At 36.4% G+C, this 21,196-nt stretch overlaps 1 protein-coding gene across 1 annotated transcript in view; it reads right to left on the bottom strand.

The window, feature by feature from the left end:
- The window catches only part of MED13 (mediator complex subunit 13), a 94,146-nt gene that overhangs the window by 12,598 nt on the left and 60,352 nt on the right, over nt 1–21,196 (bottom strand). Inside the window, exons 17-24 of the mRNA XM_081218309.1 lie at nt 17,623–17,784; nt 13,526–13,749; nt 11,695–11,884; nt 10,323–10,785; nt 8,636–8,855; nt 7,784–7,975; nt 7,007–7,230; nt 4,835–4,977 (exon numbers count right to left, since the gene is read on the bottom strand). Of these exons, the coding sequence (XP_081074435.1) occupies nt 4,835–4,977; nt 7,007–7,230; nt 7,784–7,975; nt 8,636–8,855; nt 10,323–10,785; nt 11,695–11,884; nt 13,526–13,749; nt 17,623–17,784 (1,818 nt within the window). The remainder of the gene's footprint in view (nt 1–4,834; nt 4,978–7,006; nt 7,231–7,783; nt 7,976–8,635; nt 8,856–10,322; nt 10,786–11,694; nt 11,885–13,525; nt 13,750–17,622; nt 17,785–21,196) is intronic.

Here is a 21,196-nt window from a genome sequence, read left to right as displayed (position 1 = left end):
AAGCACAGCGAGTCCCATACAGGATAACCCCAAGGAGAAACACGCCGAGACACATAGTAATCAAACTGGCAAAAATTAAAGGCAAAGAAAAATTACTGAAAGCAGCAAGGGAAAAACGAAAAATAACATACCAGGGAACTCCCATAAGGTTAACAGCTGATTTCTTAGCAGAAACTCTACAAGCCAGAAGGGAGTGGCATGATATACTTAAAGTGGTGAAAGGGAAGAACCTACAATCAAGATTACTCTATCCAGCAAGGATCTCATTCAGATTCGATGGAGAAATCAAAAGCTTTACAGGCAAGCAAAATCTAAAAGAATTCAGCACCACCAAACCAGCTCTACAACAAATGCTAAAGGATCTTAAGTGGGAAACACAAGAGAAGAAAAGGACCTACAAAAACAAACCCAGAACAATTAAGAAAATCATCATGGGAACATACATATCGATAATTACCTTAAACGTGAATGGATTAAATGCTCCAACCAAAAGACACAGGCTCGCTGAATGGATACAAAAACAAGACCCATATATATGCTGTCTACAAGAGACCCATTTCAGACCTAGGGACACATACAGACTGAAAGTGAGGGGATGGAAAAAGATATTCCAAGCAAATGGAAATCAAAAGAAAGCTGGAGTAGCAATACTCATATCTGATAAAATAGACTTTAAAATAAAGAATGTTACAAGAGACAAGGAAGGACACTACATAATGATCAAGGGATCAATCCAAGAAGAAGATATAACAATTATAAATATATATGCACCCAACATAGGAGCACCTCGATACATAAGGCAACTACTAACAGCTATAAAAGAGGAAATAGACAGTAACACAATAACAGTGGGGGACTTTTAACACCTCACTTACACCAATGGACAGATCATCCAAAATGAAAATAAATAAGGAAACAGAAGCTTTAAATGACACAACAGACCAGATAGATTTAATTGATATTTATAAGACATTCCATCCGAAAACAGCAGATTACACTTTCTCCTCAAGGGCGCACGGAACATTCTCCAGGATAGATCACATCTTGGGTCACAAATCAAGCCTCAGTAAATTTAAGAAAACTGAAATCATATCAAACATCTCTTCTGACCACAATGCTATGAGATTAGAAATCAATTATAGGGACAAAAAGCCTAAAAAACACAAACACATGGAGGCTAAACAATATGTTATTAAACAACCAAGAGATCACTAAAGAAATCAAAGAGGAAATCAAAAAATACCTAGAGACAAATGACAATGAAAACACGACAATCCAAAACCTATGGGATGCAGCAAAAGCAGTTCTAAGAGGGATGTTTATGGCTATACAAGCCTACCTCAAGAAACAAGAAAAATCTCAAATAAACAATCTAACCTTACACCTAAAGGAACTAGAGAAAGAAGAACAAACAAAACCCAAAGTTAGGGACTTCCCTGGTGGCACAGTGGTTAAGAATCCACCTGCCAATGCAGGGGACATAGGTTCAAGCCCTGGTCCGGGAAGATCCCACATGCCACGGAGCAATTAAGCCCGTGTGCCACAATTACTGACCCTGTGAGCCACAACTACTGAAGCCTGCGTGTCTAGAGCCCATGCTACACAACATGAGAAGCCACTGCAATGAGAAGTCATCGCACCACCACAAAGAGTAGCCCCTGCTCACTGAAACTAGAGAAAGCCCATGCACAGCAATGAAGACCCAATGCAGCCAAAAATAAATAAATAAATAAATTAAAAAAAAAAAAACCAAAAAACCAAAGTTAGCAGAGGAAAGAAGTCATAAAGATCCGAGCAGAAATAAATGAAATAGAAACAAAGAAAACAATAGCAAAGATCAATAAAACTAAAAGCTGGTTCTTTGAGAAGATAAACAAAATTGATAAACCATTAGCCAGACTCATCAAGAAAAAGAGGGGAAGGACTCAAATCAAAAAAATTAGAAATGAAAAAGGAGAAGTTACAACAGACACCACAGAAATACAAAGCATCCTAAGAGACTACTACAAGCAACTCTATGCCAACAAAATCGACAACCTGGAAGAAATGGACAAATTCTTAGAAAGGTATAACCTTCCAAGACTGAACCAGGAAGAAATAGAAAATATGAAGAGACCAATCACAAGTAATGAAATTGAAACTCTGATTAAAAATCTTCCAACAAACAATGTCCAGGACCAGGTGGCTTCACAGGTGAATTCTATCAAACATTTAGAGAAGAGCTAACACCCATCCTTCTCAAACTCTTCCAAAAAAATTGCAGAGGAAAGAACACTCCCAAATTCATTCCATGTGGCGACCATCACCCTGATAACAAAAGCAGACAAAGATACTACAAAAAAAGAAAATTACAGACCAATAACACTGATGAATATAGATGCAAAAATCCTCAACAAAATACTAGCAAACAGAATCCAACAACACATTAAAAGGATCACACACCACAATCAAGTGGGATTTATCTCAGGGATGCAAGGATTCTTCAATATACACAAATCAATCAATGTGCTACACCATATTAACAAATTGAAGAATAAAAACCATATAATCATCTCAATAGATGCAGAAAAAGCTTCTGACAAAATTCAACACCCACTTATGATAAAAACTCTCCAGAAAGTGGGCATAGAGGGAACCTACCTCAACATAATAAAGGCCATATATGACAAACCCACAGCAAACATCAATCTCAATGGTGAAAAACTGAAAGCATTACCTCTAAGATCAGGAACAAGACAAGGATTGTCCATCCTCACCACTATTATTCACCATAGTTTTGCAAGTCCTAGCCATGGCAATCAGAGAAGAAAAAGAAATAAAAGGAATACAAATTGGAAAAGAAGAAATAACTGTCACTGTTTGCAGATGACATGATACTGTACATAGAGAGTCCTAAAAATGCCACAAAGAGCTAATCAATGAATCTGGTAAAGCTGCAGGATACAAAATTAATGCACAGAAATCTCTTGAATTCCTATACACTAATGATGAAAAATCTGAAAGAGAAATGAAGGAATCACTCCCATTTACCACTGCAACAAAAAGAATAAAATACTTAGGAATAAACCTACCTAGGGAGACAAGAGACCTGTATGCAGACAACTATAAGACACTGATGAAAGAAATTAAAGATGATACCAAGAGATAGAGGGATATACCATGTTCTTGGATTAGAAGAATGAATATTGTGAAAATGACTATACTACCCAAACCAATCTACAGATTCAATGCAAGCCCTATCAAATTACCAATGGCATTTTTTACAGAACTAGAACAAAAAATCTTAAAATTTGTGTGGAGACACAAAAGACCCCGAATAGCCAAAGCAGTCTTGAGGGAAAAAAATGGAGCGGGAGGAATCAGACTCCTTGACTTCAGACTATACTACAAAGCTACAGTAATCAAGACAATATGGTACTGGCACAAAAACAGAAACACAGATCAATCAATGGAACAAGATAGAAAGCCCAGAGATAAAGCCACACACCTATGGTCAACTAATCTATGACAAAGGAGGCAAAGATATACAATGGAGAAAAGACAGTCTCTTCAATAAGTGGTGCTGGGAAACCTCGACAGCTACATGTAAAAGAATGAAATTAGAACACTCCCTAACACCATACACAAAAATAAACTCAAAATGGATTAAAGACCTAAATGTAAGACTGGACACTATAAAACTCTTAGAGGAAAACATAGGAAGAACACTCTTTGACATAAATCACAGCAAGATCTTTTTTGTTCCACCTCCTAGAGTAATGGAAATAAAAACAAAAATAAACAAATGGGACCTAATGAAACTTCAAAGCTTTTGCACAGCAAAGGAAACCATAAACAAGACGAAAAGACAACCCTCAGAATGGGAGAAAATATTTGCAAATGAATCAATGGACAAAGGATTAGTCTCCAAAATATATAAACAGCTCATGCAGCTCCATATTAAAAAAACAAACAACACAATCCAAAAAAGGGCAGAAGACCTACATAGACATTTCTCCAAAGACATACAGATGGCCAAGAAGTACATGAAAAGCTGCTCAACATCACTAATTATTAGAGAAATGCAAGTCAAAATTACAATGAGGTATCACCTCACACCAGTTAGAATAGGCATCATCAGAAAATCTACAAACAACAAATGCTGGAGAGGGTGTGGAGAAAAGGAAACCCTCTTGCACTGTTGGTGGGAATGTAAATTGATACAGCCACTATGGAGAACAGTATGGAGGTTCCTTAAAATACTAAAAATAGAATTACCATATGATCCAGCAATCCCAATACTGGGCATATACCCAGAGAAAACCATAATTCAAAGACACACGCACCCCAGTGTTCACTGCAGCACTATTTACAATAGCCAGGTCATGGAAGCAACCTAAATGCCCATCGACAGACGAATGGATAAAGAAGATGTGGTACATATATACAATGGAATATTACTCAGCCATAAAAAGGAATGAAATTGGGTCATTTGGTGAGACGTGGGTGGATCTAGAGACTGTCATACAGAGTGAAGTAAGTCAGAAAGAGAAAAACAAATATCGTATATTAACGCATATATGTGGAACCTAGAAAAATGGTACAGATGAACCGGTTTGCAGGGCAGAAGTTGAGACACAGATGTAGAGAACAAACAAACATATGGAAACCAAGGGGGGGGAAGCTGTGGTAGGGGTGGGGTGGGGATGGTGGTGTGACGAATTGGGTGATTGGAATTAACATGTATACACTGATGTGTATAAAATTGATGACTAGTAAGAACCTGCTGTATAAAAAAATAAAATTCAAAAAAACACAGAAATTTAAGTATTAAGTAATAAAAGCACAGTTTTACCTTTTAATTCTCCATGACCAATCCTCCCTAGACGGCCAATTACAACTCTCCATGGCAATGAACTCATCTGTACAAGTCCTAAGCACCACTCCCAAAGTTTCTGCAGACCAAATCTTCTGGCAGATCCTTTTTTCCGACGGGCCCTGTTGTATGGAATAGAGTCATAAATATTTCTAAAATTCCTATGATGACATTTCGAAAGAGCTCAAATTTGTGAAAAACTGGTCCCTTCATTTTAATGCTTGATATTTTTTACACAAGTCCTAAGCAAGAATATATATAAAATCACAGGTATGGCATGATAGTTTGTATTTTGTTTAATACATATTAAAATATATACTTAAAATTAAAAATTGTCCAAGAACCACCAAAATTCACCAGAAACACTGCTCTATACCAGAGACTGGCACACTTTTTCTTTAAAGGGCCAACATCTTAAGCTTTGCAGGCCATCAAGATTCTTCTGCAAGAATTCAACCTGCTGCACCACTAAAGCAGCCATGCACAATAATTAAACAAATGAGTGTGGCCAGATTTGGCCTATGGCCTGGAGTTTGCCAACCCTTGCTTCATACTTTATTTTTTTAATATAAATTTATTTTTATTTCTTTTTGGCTGTGTTGGGTCTTCGTTGCTGCGCACGGGCTTTCTTTAGTTGCGGCGAGCAGGGGCTACTCATCATTGCGGCACACAGGCTTCTCATTGTGGTGGCTTCTCTTGTTGCAGAGCACGGGCTCTAGGCACACGGGCCCAGTAGTTGTGGTTCGCAGGCTCAGTAGCTGTGGCACATGGGCTTAGTTGCTCTGCGGCATGTGGAATCTTCCCAGACCAGGGCTCGAACCCATGTCCCCTGCATTGGCAGGCAGAATTCTTAACCGTTGCGCCACCAGGGAAGTCCCTTGCTTCATACTTTAAATTGAAGAATATCGAATAAAACCCCCCCACACTTCCCAGAACAGAACAATGCTGTGTTTTCTGCATGCACGTCCTTTATTAGGCAAGTACATAACGTTAAGTACTCTGTGGCTGAGCAACAGTAGCTACCATTTACTGAGTACTTTCTATGTACCAAGCAGTATGTCCAATCAATTTACATGTAATACCTCATTTCATCTTAACAACCCTATAAGGCAGATAAAATTATTTTCCTATTTTTATAGAGAAGTAAGCTACAACTCAGTTGGATAAAGTAATTTTGTCGAGATCATACAGCCAATAAGTGGCAGGACTGGGATTTGAACCCAGATCTCTATGACTCTAGAGTTGGACCTCTTAACCATCATCTCACTTCTACTTTCAGTAAAATGGCAATACACTATTTTTTTATTGGGAAGGTGGTATTATTCTTCCGCTATTCTCTTTCTCATCCTTCACAGATCAATGTTTCTATATTCTGTTTCTTCAGTGCCACTATAAGCAAATAATCACTAAGTTTTTTTGCACATAACCAATTTCTGAACTTAAAAGAACAGAACGTTTAGATAATAAAGAAGAAAATAAAGAACAAAACCAAATCTGAAACTTAAAGTTACTTCATGGATTTTTCAGGTTCTCTTAGGCAGTGTTCACTAGCCTTGAAATATGTTATTAGAAGTGTCTATTAAGTGATAATTCAATATGAGGCTCATCTTTTATGACCTACTAGTTACAGTCTTCATGAATAACTGGTCATGATACCTAACTACTATCAAGAAGAATTCTAAAAAGAAGGCCACCATTTTCAGAAGACACTCCAACATTTAAAGAGGAAAATTTTCAGTAAAGAAAGTTAACTCACTTTATTAGGGATTATATCTTAGATGGTATATGAGAAAAGTAAATGTTCTAGGATGCCTTACTAGATTTTAATTTGCAGATGGCTTTCTAGTTCCATGTTTCAAAATTTGTTAGGCTAAAATCATTACCTCAAGGTTTATTACACAGAATACAGGGGCTTTAACAAAACTCTTTTGTCTATGTAACCGAGATAATCAAAATTATTTTTGAGTCCGTTAAATTATACAATGTAAATATTCACTACAAAAGAAATGAAAAGCACCTACAATCCCAAGACTTAATACTTTTATATACCTTCCAAACCATTTTCTATTCATTAAAAATGAAACATAATGTGCGTGTATGAATTTTTTTTCAAGGGATGATACAATGATACATTTAAGGAAATAAAAGTACCTATTTGGGACATCGATGTTAATGATACAAGTTTCTAAAAGTTCTCCATATAGATCTGTGCAAGATGCAAGAATCCATCTTTGATCATGTGATAAACAGTAGCCCACGAAAAGAACATTGTATTTCTGTCCAGCTTCTCCAAATGTTTCTCCTAGCTCTGTCTGTTTATCCTTCACTGGAGCCAGAATAAAAGGAGGTGTATAAAGTCGAATACACTCTGGTCTCTGTAAAGTAAAAAATTAAGTTACTATGGTACTATACAATCACAGAAAAATCTTTTATTGAAAATAAAGATAGGGACTTCTCTGGTGGTGCAGTGGTTAAGAATCCGCCTGTCAATGCAGGGGACATGGGTTTGAGCCCTGGTCCAGGAAGATCCCACATGCCACAGAGCAACTAAGCCCGTGAGCCACAACTACTGAGCCTGTGCTCTAGAGCCCGTGAGCCACAACTACTGAGCCTGCATGCCACAACTACTGAAGCCCATGGGCCTAAGCCCGTGCGCTGCAACGAGAGGAGGCACCGCAATGAGAAGCCCACGCACTGCAACGAAGAGTAGCCCCTACTCGCCGCAACTAGGGAAAGCCCATGCGCAGCTACGAAGACCCAACGCAGCCAAAAATAAATTAATTTTTTTAAAAAAAGGAAAGAAGGATATAGTATATCTACCCATTATAAGATAAATGGAAGATGAGAGCTAATCAGAGACTTGCACTTAGTTTTGCATAAAATCATAAAATGTCATTCAATAACTTTGGTAATGGAAAACATACTTACATCAGGACTTTTAAGAGCAGTTTCCATGGCTAAACCTGGACCAAAACCAGTCAATGTTTTCACATTGGTTGACGTTGGAAGTGGTCTCCGACACTGGGTAAAGGCCGAAAAAGCCAGGGATTTTAAATGCTGGGTATAGATTTGTCTATCTTCATGCTTCACAGGTTGCAACAGGTACTGACAGGGAACAATCTAAGAATTACAGGCAAATATTACAAATGTTAAACTTTCCACAAGAGAATAAAAAGAACAGTGAGTCTAAAACTCTAAACATTTTATTAGAAAATTTAAACAAACCATAATTAAAATGATAATCTAAAGAATGATATTTTCTTATTATATAGATTTTTAGTGAATACTCCATTTTATTAATAAGCTACGTAAAAATCTTTTAACATTTCTACATAGCAGTTATACTGATCAATACTGCCATTGACTGCCATAGTCCTGTTGTAGTCTATAAAGAATAATTCAAATTCTCTGCATACAACTTAATATGGTTAATTTCTCTCTACTTCTAGTTTGTAGCCTCTTATTTAGAACTCTAGTTTATATAAGTCCATTCTTTCCCTATTTAAGCTTATAAATTTAAAAATTCGTTTATAAAAGTAACACGGGAGAGATATTTAACATACTTAATGTGGTCTTTTAATTCTCTATTCTTACTGTTGTATGATTGCAAGTTTATCTTTTATAAACTAAGATTTCTATTATAATATCATTTATAGTAAAGTCAATATAATAGAACCTGGCCTTTAGAAAATCAATGTGGATACAGAATAGTAACTTTGAAACTTCTATCAACATCAACCGTTTTAAATAAATTTAACTTATAACATTTATCATTCTCACCTGTACAGAAACAGTGCTCTTAACATGAGGAGGAAGAGTTTGGACCATTTCCAGAAAACATCGAAGTAACCCCAAAGTCCATACATTAGAAGAATTAGTGCTCTCATCTTTGTTTTCATATGTAAAAGGATCAATTATATAAACAACAATTGCAGGTGGATAAGTGATTGCATGTGAATCACCATCTGTGGGGATGCCCACTTTGTCCCGATCCATTGTGCTAAAATTTGAAGTAGAAATAAGACAGTTAGGGAAAAAGTTCTCCTGTACCTTCTCGGAATAGCATCAAAGCAGGTTCTTAATACCCTTTTCCCTTTTTTTTTTGGCGGGGGGGTGGGCATGTGGTGTTGAGAGCCTCTCTAAAAATGAGGGACATCTTTCTCTCCAAAGAGAACCATAAAAAGTTCACAATTTGATGGTGTACAAAGACCCTTGGCATTTAGAGGTCTTGAATTAAAAAGAAGAAACAGAATTCTTAAAACCGCATAGCATCAGAAACGTCAGAGAGCTTAGTGCTTAAGTGATAAAACTGAGACCAAGATAAGTTAAATGAGCTGCCTAGGATCACAAGGCTGGCTAGAGGCAGAGCCAGACCAAACAGAAACCAATTCCCCAGACCTGGTCAATGTGCTATTACATGTTTAGAATATACATATTCATTCCATACTTCCTAACGTCAGTGGTGATTAAGCTTCATTCTTTGATGGTGATATGATTTTTTAAAACTCCAAATCTATTTAGATGTTCAAAATGGAAGATCTAGCTGGGTAATTAAGAGTTTGTTTTTAATCACATATAAGTATAACTTTGGGCAAAACTGCATCCGGGTAGCTGAAAGATATAACCAAGCTTAGGCTAACTTAATCTATAAATTGAGAGGGAATACCTTCTTCATAAAAGTAATAAAGAGAGCTGTCACCATCATTGTTGTCGTTATAAATAACTTAAGTGGAAGCATTTTGTAAAGAGCATAATGTACATTATATCCTATTGCTCCCACTCTACAGATAAGAAAACATGCTCAAAAACGTTAGGTAGGGGTTTCCCTGGTGGCGCAGTGGTCAAGAACCCACCTGCCAGTGCAGGGGACATGGGTTCGAGCCCTGGTCCAGGAAGATCCCACATGCCGCGGAGCAACTACTGAGCCTGCGCGCCTAGAGCCCGTGCTCTGCAACGAGAGAAGCCGCCGCAATGAGCAGCCACCGCTCGCCGCAACTAAAGTGGGCAGCAAGGAAGACTCAACGCACCCAAAAATAAATAAATAAATAAATTTCTTAAAAAAAAAAAAAAAAAAAAAAAAGTTAGGTAACTTTCCTAAAGTGACATAGCCAGTCAACGACAGATTCAAATCCTGGTACAACTCTTATGCCTCTGAACAGGGTCATTCAATAGTGACTTCTAAATCACTGGAGTGATTTGCATAGGCAAATCTACTTGACAGTTATGTCACAGAACAGATTCAAACATCACAGGATAGTTAGACTAAATGGTTTTTGAGGTCTTCATTCCCACCCTGAGACTCTATGATAAAGACTTTATGAAGAGTCTTCATTATAATTTTATAGGTTAAATATTCGACATTATAAAAACTAAAATTTCAAGGATAAGTTCAAAGGCTCTTTATGTTATTTGGACAAGAAGCAGCATATATTTATATTTCTGCAAAGGTTGGTATATTTAAATATACCTTTCAGACACATCAGGATGTGGCTGAGTGGGAATCGAAGACGACTCTCCAGAAATCCCAGCTGTTTGTAGAGCTGATGGTGGTTGCCCTCCTAGCTGGCCATTCTGAACTGTACTTGCTTGCGTAGACATGGATCCCGCAACACTACTGTTCATACTGCCAAAGGGTGGAAATGAAGGTAGTTTATTTGATGACATTCCACTATTCAAGCTGGAGGATGATGAAGATGAAGCTGAGGTTGTGGTCAAAGTTGAGTTAGCTGTAGCAACTGAAGAAGACATAGCAACACCTGAAGTCATTGTCACAGTGCTGCTCGCTGTAGATGCTAGGGTGGCAGATGGAGTATTAGCATTTCCAGTACTTGTCATCTGAGGTGGAGTAATCAAAGGCTGACTTGTAGGGGCAACTAAATTTGGCTGGGAAAGCAGAGAGCTGTCCAATGGCTGGGAAGCAAGGTAAGGACCTAAAGACAATAAAAACAGGATATTTAATTCTTTATTTCACTGATTGGTTCTTTATTTAATCTACTATGTGAATAATAATTTCTAGTTTATACTCTTTTGGTGATTACCCTCCCCTTAATTTGCCTGCTAACAGTGTAGCAAACACTAGCTTTCTATTTCCCCTACAAAGTGAAAAAATTTTTTAAATGGAATTGAAAAATAAATCAGTTTATACAAAATAAATAAATGGTTTCCATGAAATATAATAAAATTCTATTTTGTAGGCATAATTAATTAAATAAAAATAACAGTATCTAGCAAATTTTCATTAAACCATTCAACAAGTTCCTAGGTCACAAGTTGAATGGTGACTATACTGGGAGCTAATTAAATATAAAATGGAGGAATGTTATGGGGTTCAAATTATAGGAATGTCTAATGAGGTTCAGTGTTTTGGTTCTGTGTCTCTTTGGATTAAGTCTAAAGTTAAGTCCACTGATATTTAATTCAAGGGTGTTAAAAGCAAGTCTTCAATAGCTGTCATTTTCTTAATTCCAACAAAGAACTGTCTCTCTGTGTTGTAGAGGGAACTAAAGTTGTTTTACCTCTAAACCATTAACAACAAATCAAAAATCTTAATTTTAATAAACTTCAATAAAAACACAAATCTTCCTACTTGATGGGATCCCTATTTTGGTGATCAACAAACTTCTTCTGTAAAGGATCAGATAGTAAATATTTTTGCCTTTCCAAGTTACACAGTCTCTGTCACAATGACTCAGCTCTGATCTTGTAGCATAAAAGAAGCCACAGACATCTGTAAATAAATGAGCATGGCTGTGTTGCATTAAAATATTATTTACAAAAAGCTGGTGGACTGGGTCATACTTTGCTAAAATGACCTTATACAATAAATACAAATTCAATACCTAGGTCATATCTGCAGACTTGTGCATAAAGCTTGAGTTTAGAAAATGCTTCACTGTTACCATCAGCTGCCTGAGAAAACCATTCTGCTACCAACTTTTCTGATAGTTTCTTTGATGCAGTAGATCCAACTCTCATGATCCCATCCGTCAATAGTCGAGAAATAGGTCTATGTTGACCCAATCGACAGGACTACAAATGCAGACACAGAAATCAGAATTAGTGAGTTTGCTATAGTTTTTTAGTTCATATCATAAAATAAAGGATTTAAGCTATTTAAAAATAAGCTTTATCATTTATAATTAACATTTGCAATAATAGTATCAAGGTGAAATGGTGCCACAGGTCTTTTTACTTTTCTACATTAGAAATCCATTGAATTTCTATCAAAATTAAAATATCTCCAATGAAATAAAACACCTAGATAATAACAGCACTAGAACCATGTAGTTTGAATAACGAAAACTTGCAGAATACAGAAATAATTGAGCATGAATATGCAGTCATTTTAAGTTGTACATCCATCCCAATTCATGTATATAAATGCATTATCCAGCTCTCCCTCCAATTCTGCAGGCCACTAACGTTTGTTACAGGAAGCCCAATCTCAAACAGGTTTGCAACACGGGATTAAGAAAGTTTAGACGAAGGATTTCTTTACTGTAAGACTTTCAAAGGCTTTAATAATCTAACATGTATAGTGAATCTCTAAAAGGTAAATAGATACAAAATGTGTCCCCAAACCTATCTAACTAAGGAACTTTTTTCTGGGAAGATTTTGCAGGACTAGTGTTCTAAATAACACTCTCTGGAAATATTTACTTTTACAAAACACACTACAGATACCTTGCAATTAAAGTTAAGTAGAACATTAATGAGGAGCTAAACCAGCACAAACTAACGATTCAGATTGTAAAAGAAACTAAATTTTAAAGACTAGATTTCCAAGCATTTGTGGGAAAAGGGAGACACCGTTGGCCCTTCGTATCCTTAGGTTCTGCATCCACAGATTCAACCAACCATGGATCAAAAATATTAAAAAAAAAAAAAAAAAAATCCAGGAAGTTCCAAAAAGCAAAACTTGAATTTGCCATGTCTGCAACTATTTACATAGCATTAGGTATGTAATACTATGTAAATACCTATAAGTAATCTAGAGATGATTTAAAGTATAAGGGAGGATGTGTATAGATTATATACAAACACTATGCCATTTTATATAAGATTGAGCAGCCATAAATTTTGGTGTCTGCAAGGGGTCCTAGAACCAACACCCTGAGGATATTCAGGAACGACTATAAAATGAAGTTTAAGACTGTATGTTCCAGGGTACTTAAAATTTATAATCATTGTACTCAATGATGGATACAACGTGAGAATTATAACTTAAAAGACCAGCCAAGAATTTCAGAAATAAAATGGATCTTAGAGAGGCCTATCATAGCTTTATTTTACATATGAGGAAAGTAAGGCCTAGTGTCTAAACCTGAGGTCCTAGAGAATCAAGACTAGAATTTTTATAAATGTAATTTTTTCCTGGCCATTTACAGTGTTACCCTTTGTTTCAGAAAAAGATTATCTTAAATGGGACATACATGCTCTCAACGGTTTTCCCCCAGTATGGCAATTTCCACGGTGACACATGGCGCACACATCTAACAAAGGGTCTGGCTCAAAGCTGTAAAGAATGTAACTGGCTTGTATGAGAACTAAACATCTAGTCTGACATTGTTATTATTCTTTACCAGTCAACTGAAATATCCAGTATATTTTATATATAAACATACAAATCATAAGGTAGTTTTAAAACGACACCTCTTTTTAAGCACCTACCTCATATATTGCAGTAAGATCTCTAAAAAAGCTTTTGGCTCCATTTAACAAGGCTTCATTTTCTGGACACAGTACAACATAGGCTATATCTCTTTGAGATCCATAGGGTTCCAGCATAAGTCTCTCCCAATAAGGGAGAGCAAATGGAGAAAGCACCAGAAAATCAAAATCATAACCCAACAAAAACGTGGGGATTGGCAGTGGTTCTGGGGATTCATCAGTTCCTAAATAAGAAAAGACATATTTTAAGAAAAGATTTAAAAGAAGAACATTTATTTTTATATATTATTTTTAGAATATTTTAAATTTTTATTTATTTTTGGCTATGTCAGGTCTTAGTTGCGACATGCAGGATCTTCGTTGAGGGTTCTTTCGTTGCAGCGCACGGGCTCAGCAGTTGTGGTGCGCAGGCTTAGCTGCCCCTCGGCATGTGAGATCTTAGTTCCCCAACCAGGGATCGAACCCATGTGCTCTGCATTGGAAGGCAGATTCTTTACCACTGGACCACCAAGGAAGTCCCAAGAGGAACATTTAAATGTCAAGAGTTAGTGTAGTCATTATTATTAGTAAAAATATTTAATTAAAGACAAAATTACCTAAAAGCCAGTGATTGAGACTTTCACAGTTAGGAATTTGCTAAATGACCTTTTATAAAATATGTGACTTATACCTTCACTTAAATGTAAAAAAATTAATTAGAACGAAAAACTTATTACTACAAAAGATATGGGAGGGTTTTAAAAAAAATTATATTAGTTTCAGGTGTACAACATAGTGATTTGATATTTTTATACATTATGAAATAATGACCACAATAAGACCAGTTTCCATCCGTCACCATACAAAGTTGTTATAACATTACTGACTACATTCCCCATGTGTATATTACATCCCCATGATTTATTTATTTTACAGTTGGAAGTTGGTACCTCTTTTTTTTTTTTTTTTTTTTGCGGTACGCGGGCCTCTCACTGTTGTGGCCTCTCCTGTTGCGGAGTACAGGCTCTGGACGCGCAGGCTCAGTGGCCATGGCTCACGGGCCCAGCCGCTCTGCGGCATGTGGGATCTTCCCGGACCGGGGCACAAACTCGTGTCCCCTGCATCGACAGGCGGACTCTCAACCACTGCACCACCAGGGAAGCCCAGAAGTCTGTACCTCTTAATCACCTTCACCTATATCGTCATCATTTTATTTTGAATAAACTCAGACTGGGGAAAGCCTTTTTAAGCATAATGTAAAACCTGTCCATTTAAAAACTGATTAATCTGACAACATAAATTTTAAATTTTGGCATGAAAAAAACACTATAAACAAAGCCAAACAATTAACAATAAATTGGAAAAAAGATTTGCAATGTGTATAACAAAAGGTTAATTTCCTTACCATAGAAAGGGGACCTATAAATCCGTAAGGAATTGATCAACATCCTAACAGAAAAACAGGTAAAGGATATGAACAAAGTCCACAGAAACAGAAATACCTCTTATACATAAAAAGATGCTCAATCTCATTAAGAGCAAGGAATTTAAAATAATTAATAGCAAACAATTATAACATTTACTATGTGCTAGGTAATGTTCAAAGATCTTTACATGTATTCACTCATTTAATCCCCACAAAAACCATGAAGCAGATACTAATATCAACCTTATTTTAGAGATGAAAAAGCACGAATAGAGACGTTGAACAACATGTCAAGTATCACATAAGAAGTGGCAGAGGTGGGATTTAGAATCTAGGAAATCTACCCTCAAAGTCTGTACTAGTCTACCTCTCAAACTATAATGAAACAAACCACTTTCTCCCATCTACTCAGCACCCTACTGGCAAGGGTTTGGGGAAACAAGCATTTTATTGGTGGGAGTTTAAACCACTATCAGAGAGAGTAATTTGGCAATATATATTTTTTTAAATATACACATGCTTTAAGCCAGGGATTGTGTGCATTCTAGAATAGCTGTAATGATAATGATGCAAACAATGTATAAATCCATAAACAGTAGACTGGTAAAATAACATATGTATAGAACAATGGAATATATACAGCCATTAAAAAAAAAAAAGCTCCTATGTACTGAACAGTAAGGTGCAGAACTCTGTATGTGTCTACTATTTTGGCTTCAAAAAGAACGTAAAAATACTATAACAATAAATGCTGGAGAGGGTGTGGAGAAGAGGGAACCCTCCTACACCGTTGGTGGGAATGTAAATTGGTACAACCACTATGGAGAACAGTATGGAGGTTCCTTAAACAGAACTACCATATGATCCAGCAATCCCACTCCTGGGCATATATCTGGAGGAAACCATAATCTGGAAGGATACATGCACCCCAATGTTCACTGCAGCACTATTTACAATAGTCAAGACATGGAAGCAACCTAAATGTCCATCGACAAAGGAATGGATAAAGAAGATACAGCACGTATGTAAAATGGAATATTACTCAGCTATTAAAAAAAAGAATGAAATAATGCCATTTGAATCAACATGGATGGACCTAGAGATTATCATACTAAGTAAGTCAGAGAAAGACAAATATATGATATCACTCATATGTGGAATCCAATTTAAAAAAAAAAAACATGGAAGTGAACTTATTCACAAAACAGAAACAGACCTACAGATATAGAAAAAAAACTTATGGTTACCAAAGGGGAAATGTGGCGGGGAGGGATAAATCAGGAGCTTGGGATGAACATACACACGCACTACTAGTATATAAAATAGACAGCCAACAAGCACCTACTGTATAGCACAGGAAACCCTACTCAATATTCCGTGACGATCTATATGAGAAAGGAAACTAAAAAGGAATGAATATATGTATATGTATAACTGAATCACTTTGCTGTACACCTGAAACTAACACAACATTGTAAATCAACTATACTCCAATAAAATTGAAACATTTTTTAAAAAGTAGAATACATATATAAAAATACTATAATTAAACTGCATTTTTCACTGAATATCAAGTTTTTTTAAATGAAATTTGAATTATTCAGCCATTAATAAAAGGAAGAAAAGGAAAATATGAGCAAATCATCTACTACTTCTGTACATAATGCATTCTAAAACCATGCAAAAAAAGTCAAGGACGTCAGAATAAAAACTATTATTCCACATATATTTTAAAAGTTCCAATTACATCCCACCTTTCAGAGACACTCTTTTTTGTTTTTTGGGGTTTTTTAAAATTTTATTTATTTTTGGCTGTGTTGGGTCTTCATTGCTGAGCGTGGGCTTTCTCTAGTTGCGGCGAGTGGGGGCTACTCTTCGTTGCGGTGCGCGGGCTTTTCATTGCAGTGGCTTCTCTTGCTGCGTAGCACAGGCTCTAGGTGTGTGGGCTTCAGTAGTTGCAGCACTCAGGCTCAGCAGTTGTGGCTCGTGGGCTCTAGAGCACAGGCTCAGTAGTTGTGGCACATGGGCTTAGTTGCTCCGCAGCATGTGGGATCTTCCCGGACCAGGGATCAAACCCGCGTCCCCTGCATTGGCAGGCGGATTCTTAACCACTGCACCACCAGGGAAGTCCCCAATCTTTTTTGGGTTTTTTTCCCCAGAGATAATCTTCAACAGATAGTTCAAGCATTTTGAATGTTCCTTCCATTACCGTTGACCATAAATCTACTATTTACCATACTGAGAGTACTCATTTGCTACTCTTGTCACAACTGGCAAATTTCTGTCTTTGTTCTTTTTCTTTTTTTTTTTAAATGAAGACCTTGGGGCCTTTTATCACTAGTATTACCCTCTCTTTTTTACCCCATTTTTCATTCAATTTTGTAAAATAGTAACTTACAAGAAAAGTCGTGTTTCAGTCTTTATTTGGCAGTATGATTCTTTCTTCACATAAAATCTTACTGGTCAGTAAAATATGTAAAAACAAGCTGTTCTTTCTGAAGTGGGATTGGAGAACCCAGTAAAGTGAATGCTGAAAACGTTCAAAGTAAGGAAGGCTAAGATTGACCACACTGGCCTTACGTCAAGCATATGCCACCAAAATATTTAAAGATAAATGTGCTTATTAAAGTTGGGCAAAGAAACTGAGAAATGATATAAAATAAGTCAATACACATTACTATAAATTACTTACCATAAGAGCCTCGGCCAGCCATCTTATGAAATTGTTGCCAAGTGAGAGGACCTTGAACCCCCCAAGGCCTTACTGTTCTTTTTTTCTGAATAGCATCCTGAAGAACTGGCTGAAGAGATAGAAGCATTCGAAGTATATCTTGTGAGCACTGCATACTCACATCTACAACCATTAAAAAAAAAAAAAAAAAAAGAATAAGAATTGCTATTGTCAACACAAAAATTTTTATGATAACAAGACACCTGGGGAAGTTTAGCTCTTCATCACCAAGATTAAGCATCTGCTTGTGTAGAGAACTATAGCAAGTTCTATCTAAAGTGATCTGTAGAAATGGTTTTTCTAGGTATTTAAAACCAAGAAGAGACAATAAATGTTATTGTAACTCATCTTCATAAAAAGTCATTCATTAGCTCATTGATCAATTTATAAATTAATCAAATAAATTTCTTCCTTTTTGCATTTATTTTGGTTGTTGTTTTTTTTTTTTTTTTTTTTTTTTTGCGGTATGCGGGCCTCTCACTGTTGTGGCCTCTCCCGTTGCGGAGCACAGGCTCCGGACGCACAGGCTTAGCGGCCATGGCTCACGGGCCCAGCCGCTCCGCGGCATATGGGATCCTCCCAGACCGGGGCACGAACCCGTATCCCCTGCATCGGCAGGCGGACTCTCAACCACTGCGCCACCAGGGAGGCCCTATTTTGGTTGTTTTATCTATTTATTTATTTAGACTGTGCAGCTCAGCACGCAGGATCTTAGTTCCCCTACCAGGGATCAAACCCGTGCCCCCTGCAGTGGAAGCGCAGAGTCTTAACCACTGGACTGCCAGGGAAGTCCCTATTTTGGTTGTTTTTGGTGCTTATAGGTATCTTACTAGAAAGAACTTTGCCTCACACAGAAATGAGTTATAAATTATGCACCTTCATTACCACCACTTTGGTAAAATGACCAGATGGACAAGACTGGTTACAATGATTAAAGCTTAACTTGTGAAAAATAGTAGACTGTAACAACTCTGAAGTATACAACTTGTACAGTAACAGATAAACTTGTTCATACTGCTAAAAAGTGTGGTAATATCCGAAGATATTTTATTAACCTAGACGTAATAGATTTACAGATTATCAGATTATTATGACCTACATTTCTGACCAACTATCAGGATGGATATGGAGGGTGTTGCTCTTAAATGTCAAATGGCTTTTTAAAAAACCATGAAATATTACTGATATAAGTAATCTGTCCCTCCATTATGGTTCAGCTGTATCATTAAACCTGTTTGAGCACTCTGTTATGTTAAATCATTCAACTTTAATTATTATTATTATTGCCTAATTTATTTCTTGTTTTAATTCCCTATATCTAAATAGTATACAGAATCAGAAATAATTTAATTTCAGATATACTGCTTAATCACTACTATGTTTAAATAAACTATTATATACATAATAGAATACTAGTCATTAAAAGTGATAACAGAGCTATTTGGAATGGACTAATGACTAATACACTAATAAATAAAAAAACAGGTTTAAAACTATCTATGGAAGATAATTTTACACAAATAGAACTATGTGTATTCATATGTGAGTATTTACATAAAAGCTAGAAAAAGTTGTCATTGGCTAAGGTTGTTTATCATAATCAAATGGGGAACTTTAAAAAAACATATACACAGAGCTTACCCTGAGAAATTCTGATCTGAGTGAAGCTCAGGAAACTACAGTTTGATTTTAATTCAGAGAGATTTCTATAGATACTCTTTCATTCTTAAAAAATATATATTTAATGAAGACCTACTATGGGTCAGGAATTATGCTATTAGCTGCTGGGAATACTGTGTAAATAAATTCTTATTCATGTCTTCAGGGATCTTACAATCTTGTGGAGGAGAATGCATGAAAAATAATATAATTGTATATTATGACAAGTGCCAGGTCTCTATGCTGAGATCTGGTGGAAAGCAATGGTTTTTAGAATATATAATGATTTTTAAGAGTGATCATGAAGGACAGATATATAGATCAATAGAAGTAAACATCCAGAAATAAAACTTCACATTTACAGTCAACTGATTTTTTTTTTTTTTTTTTTTTTTGCGGTACGCAGGCCTCTCACTGCTGTGGCCTCTCCCGTTGCGGAGCACAGGCTCCGGACACGCAGGCTCAGCGGCCATGGCTCACGGGCCCAGCTGCTCCGCGGCATGTGGGATCCTCCAGGACCGGGGCACGAACCCGTGTCCCATGCATTGGCAGGCGGACTCTCAACCACTGCACCAGCAGGGAAGCCCGGTTCCACAGCCTATGTTCTTAACTACTATCTATGGCTGAAAATAATCCCGCCCTTTTTTTGAAAATCTATGACATTTATTTATACCCTTTTCTTTAAAAATTTGATCCTTGAGTATAGTGAGTTTGATGAATCATCAAACTATTATCATGAACAAAATGTAACTACTGGTCCATTCATAGCCTTATCTTATTCACAAATTTTTTTAATAATATTATAAACAACTACGATCTCACTGCCCAAGAAGTAGAATATTACCCAATCTTATTAAGTGCTTCTCCCTATCCTATCCCTCAGTTTTTAAGAATTAACCACCATCCTGAATTTTATGTGCATCTAGAAAATACATGTAGTTTTGCCTGTTTTGGAACTTTATGAAAAAATATCTCACTATATACAATCTTCTGGGACTTGTTCCCTCTCCCTCCCCTCAAAACTTTTACCAAGATTCATCTGTTACAAGAGTTTTACTCATTTTCAGAGCTTATGTAACATTCTATCTGTACTATCATAATTATTATCCGTTCTCCTGTCAATGGGCATTTAGAGTATTTTTACTTCAACCCTGCATTAGTTTTAGTTCTCCAAGTCGTCTATAAGCAATTTAAATATAGGATATCTTCATATCTCCCAGAATACCAAGCACATTGTTTTGCACATATGTCCAAAAATGGCTGGATTAGCAAATGACATAAGGAACCAAATCAAAGTTATTAAATGGCATATATCACCTAAGAACAAAAATTCTTAACAAAAACCACATTTTGAAGAAAGGCTAACTTTCTGCATAATTACCAAAAGTTAGGAAAAAGTTAATGAGTGGTATACTGAGACATCTTTTTAGAAATATGTTTCCCAGTGGCTATGCTTGAAAAAAAAAACTAAATGATGACTTTAATGATGGCAGCTTATATAAATTCAGTACTTATTATGTGCCAAGGATTGTGTTAAGCAGCTCATATGTATTAACTCATTAGATCTTTATAGCTACACACAAGTATTTGACATTGATGACATTTCTCTCCTTCTTCAAACATTTCCTATACTTAGCTACCAGCACAACACACACTCTTGGTTTTCTTCCTACCTCCTTTGTTTCCTATCCTGGATCCTCCTCTTCTCCCCCATCTCTAAATGTCAGTTCCACCCTTGGACTTCTCTATCTACAGTCACTCTCTAAGTTTTTTCATCCATCTCCATAGCTTGAAATACTGATAACTCATACACAATATTTTTTAATTTCTAGCCCCACCTACTCCTCCGAATTTAAAATTCGTTTCTCCAAATAAG

The sequence above is a fragment of the Mesoplodon bidens genome (assembly GCF_964165515.1).
Source record: "Mesoplodon bidens genome assembly, chromosome: 19".
NCBI classification, from domain to species: Eukaryota; Metazoa; Chordata; class Mammalia; order Artiodactyla; family Ziphiidae; genus Mesoplodon; species Mesoplodon bidens.
The sequence above is the reverse complement of the archived record's forward strand: the minus strand, read 5'-3'. Positions and strand labels throughout refer to the sequence as shown.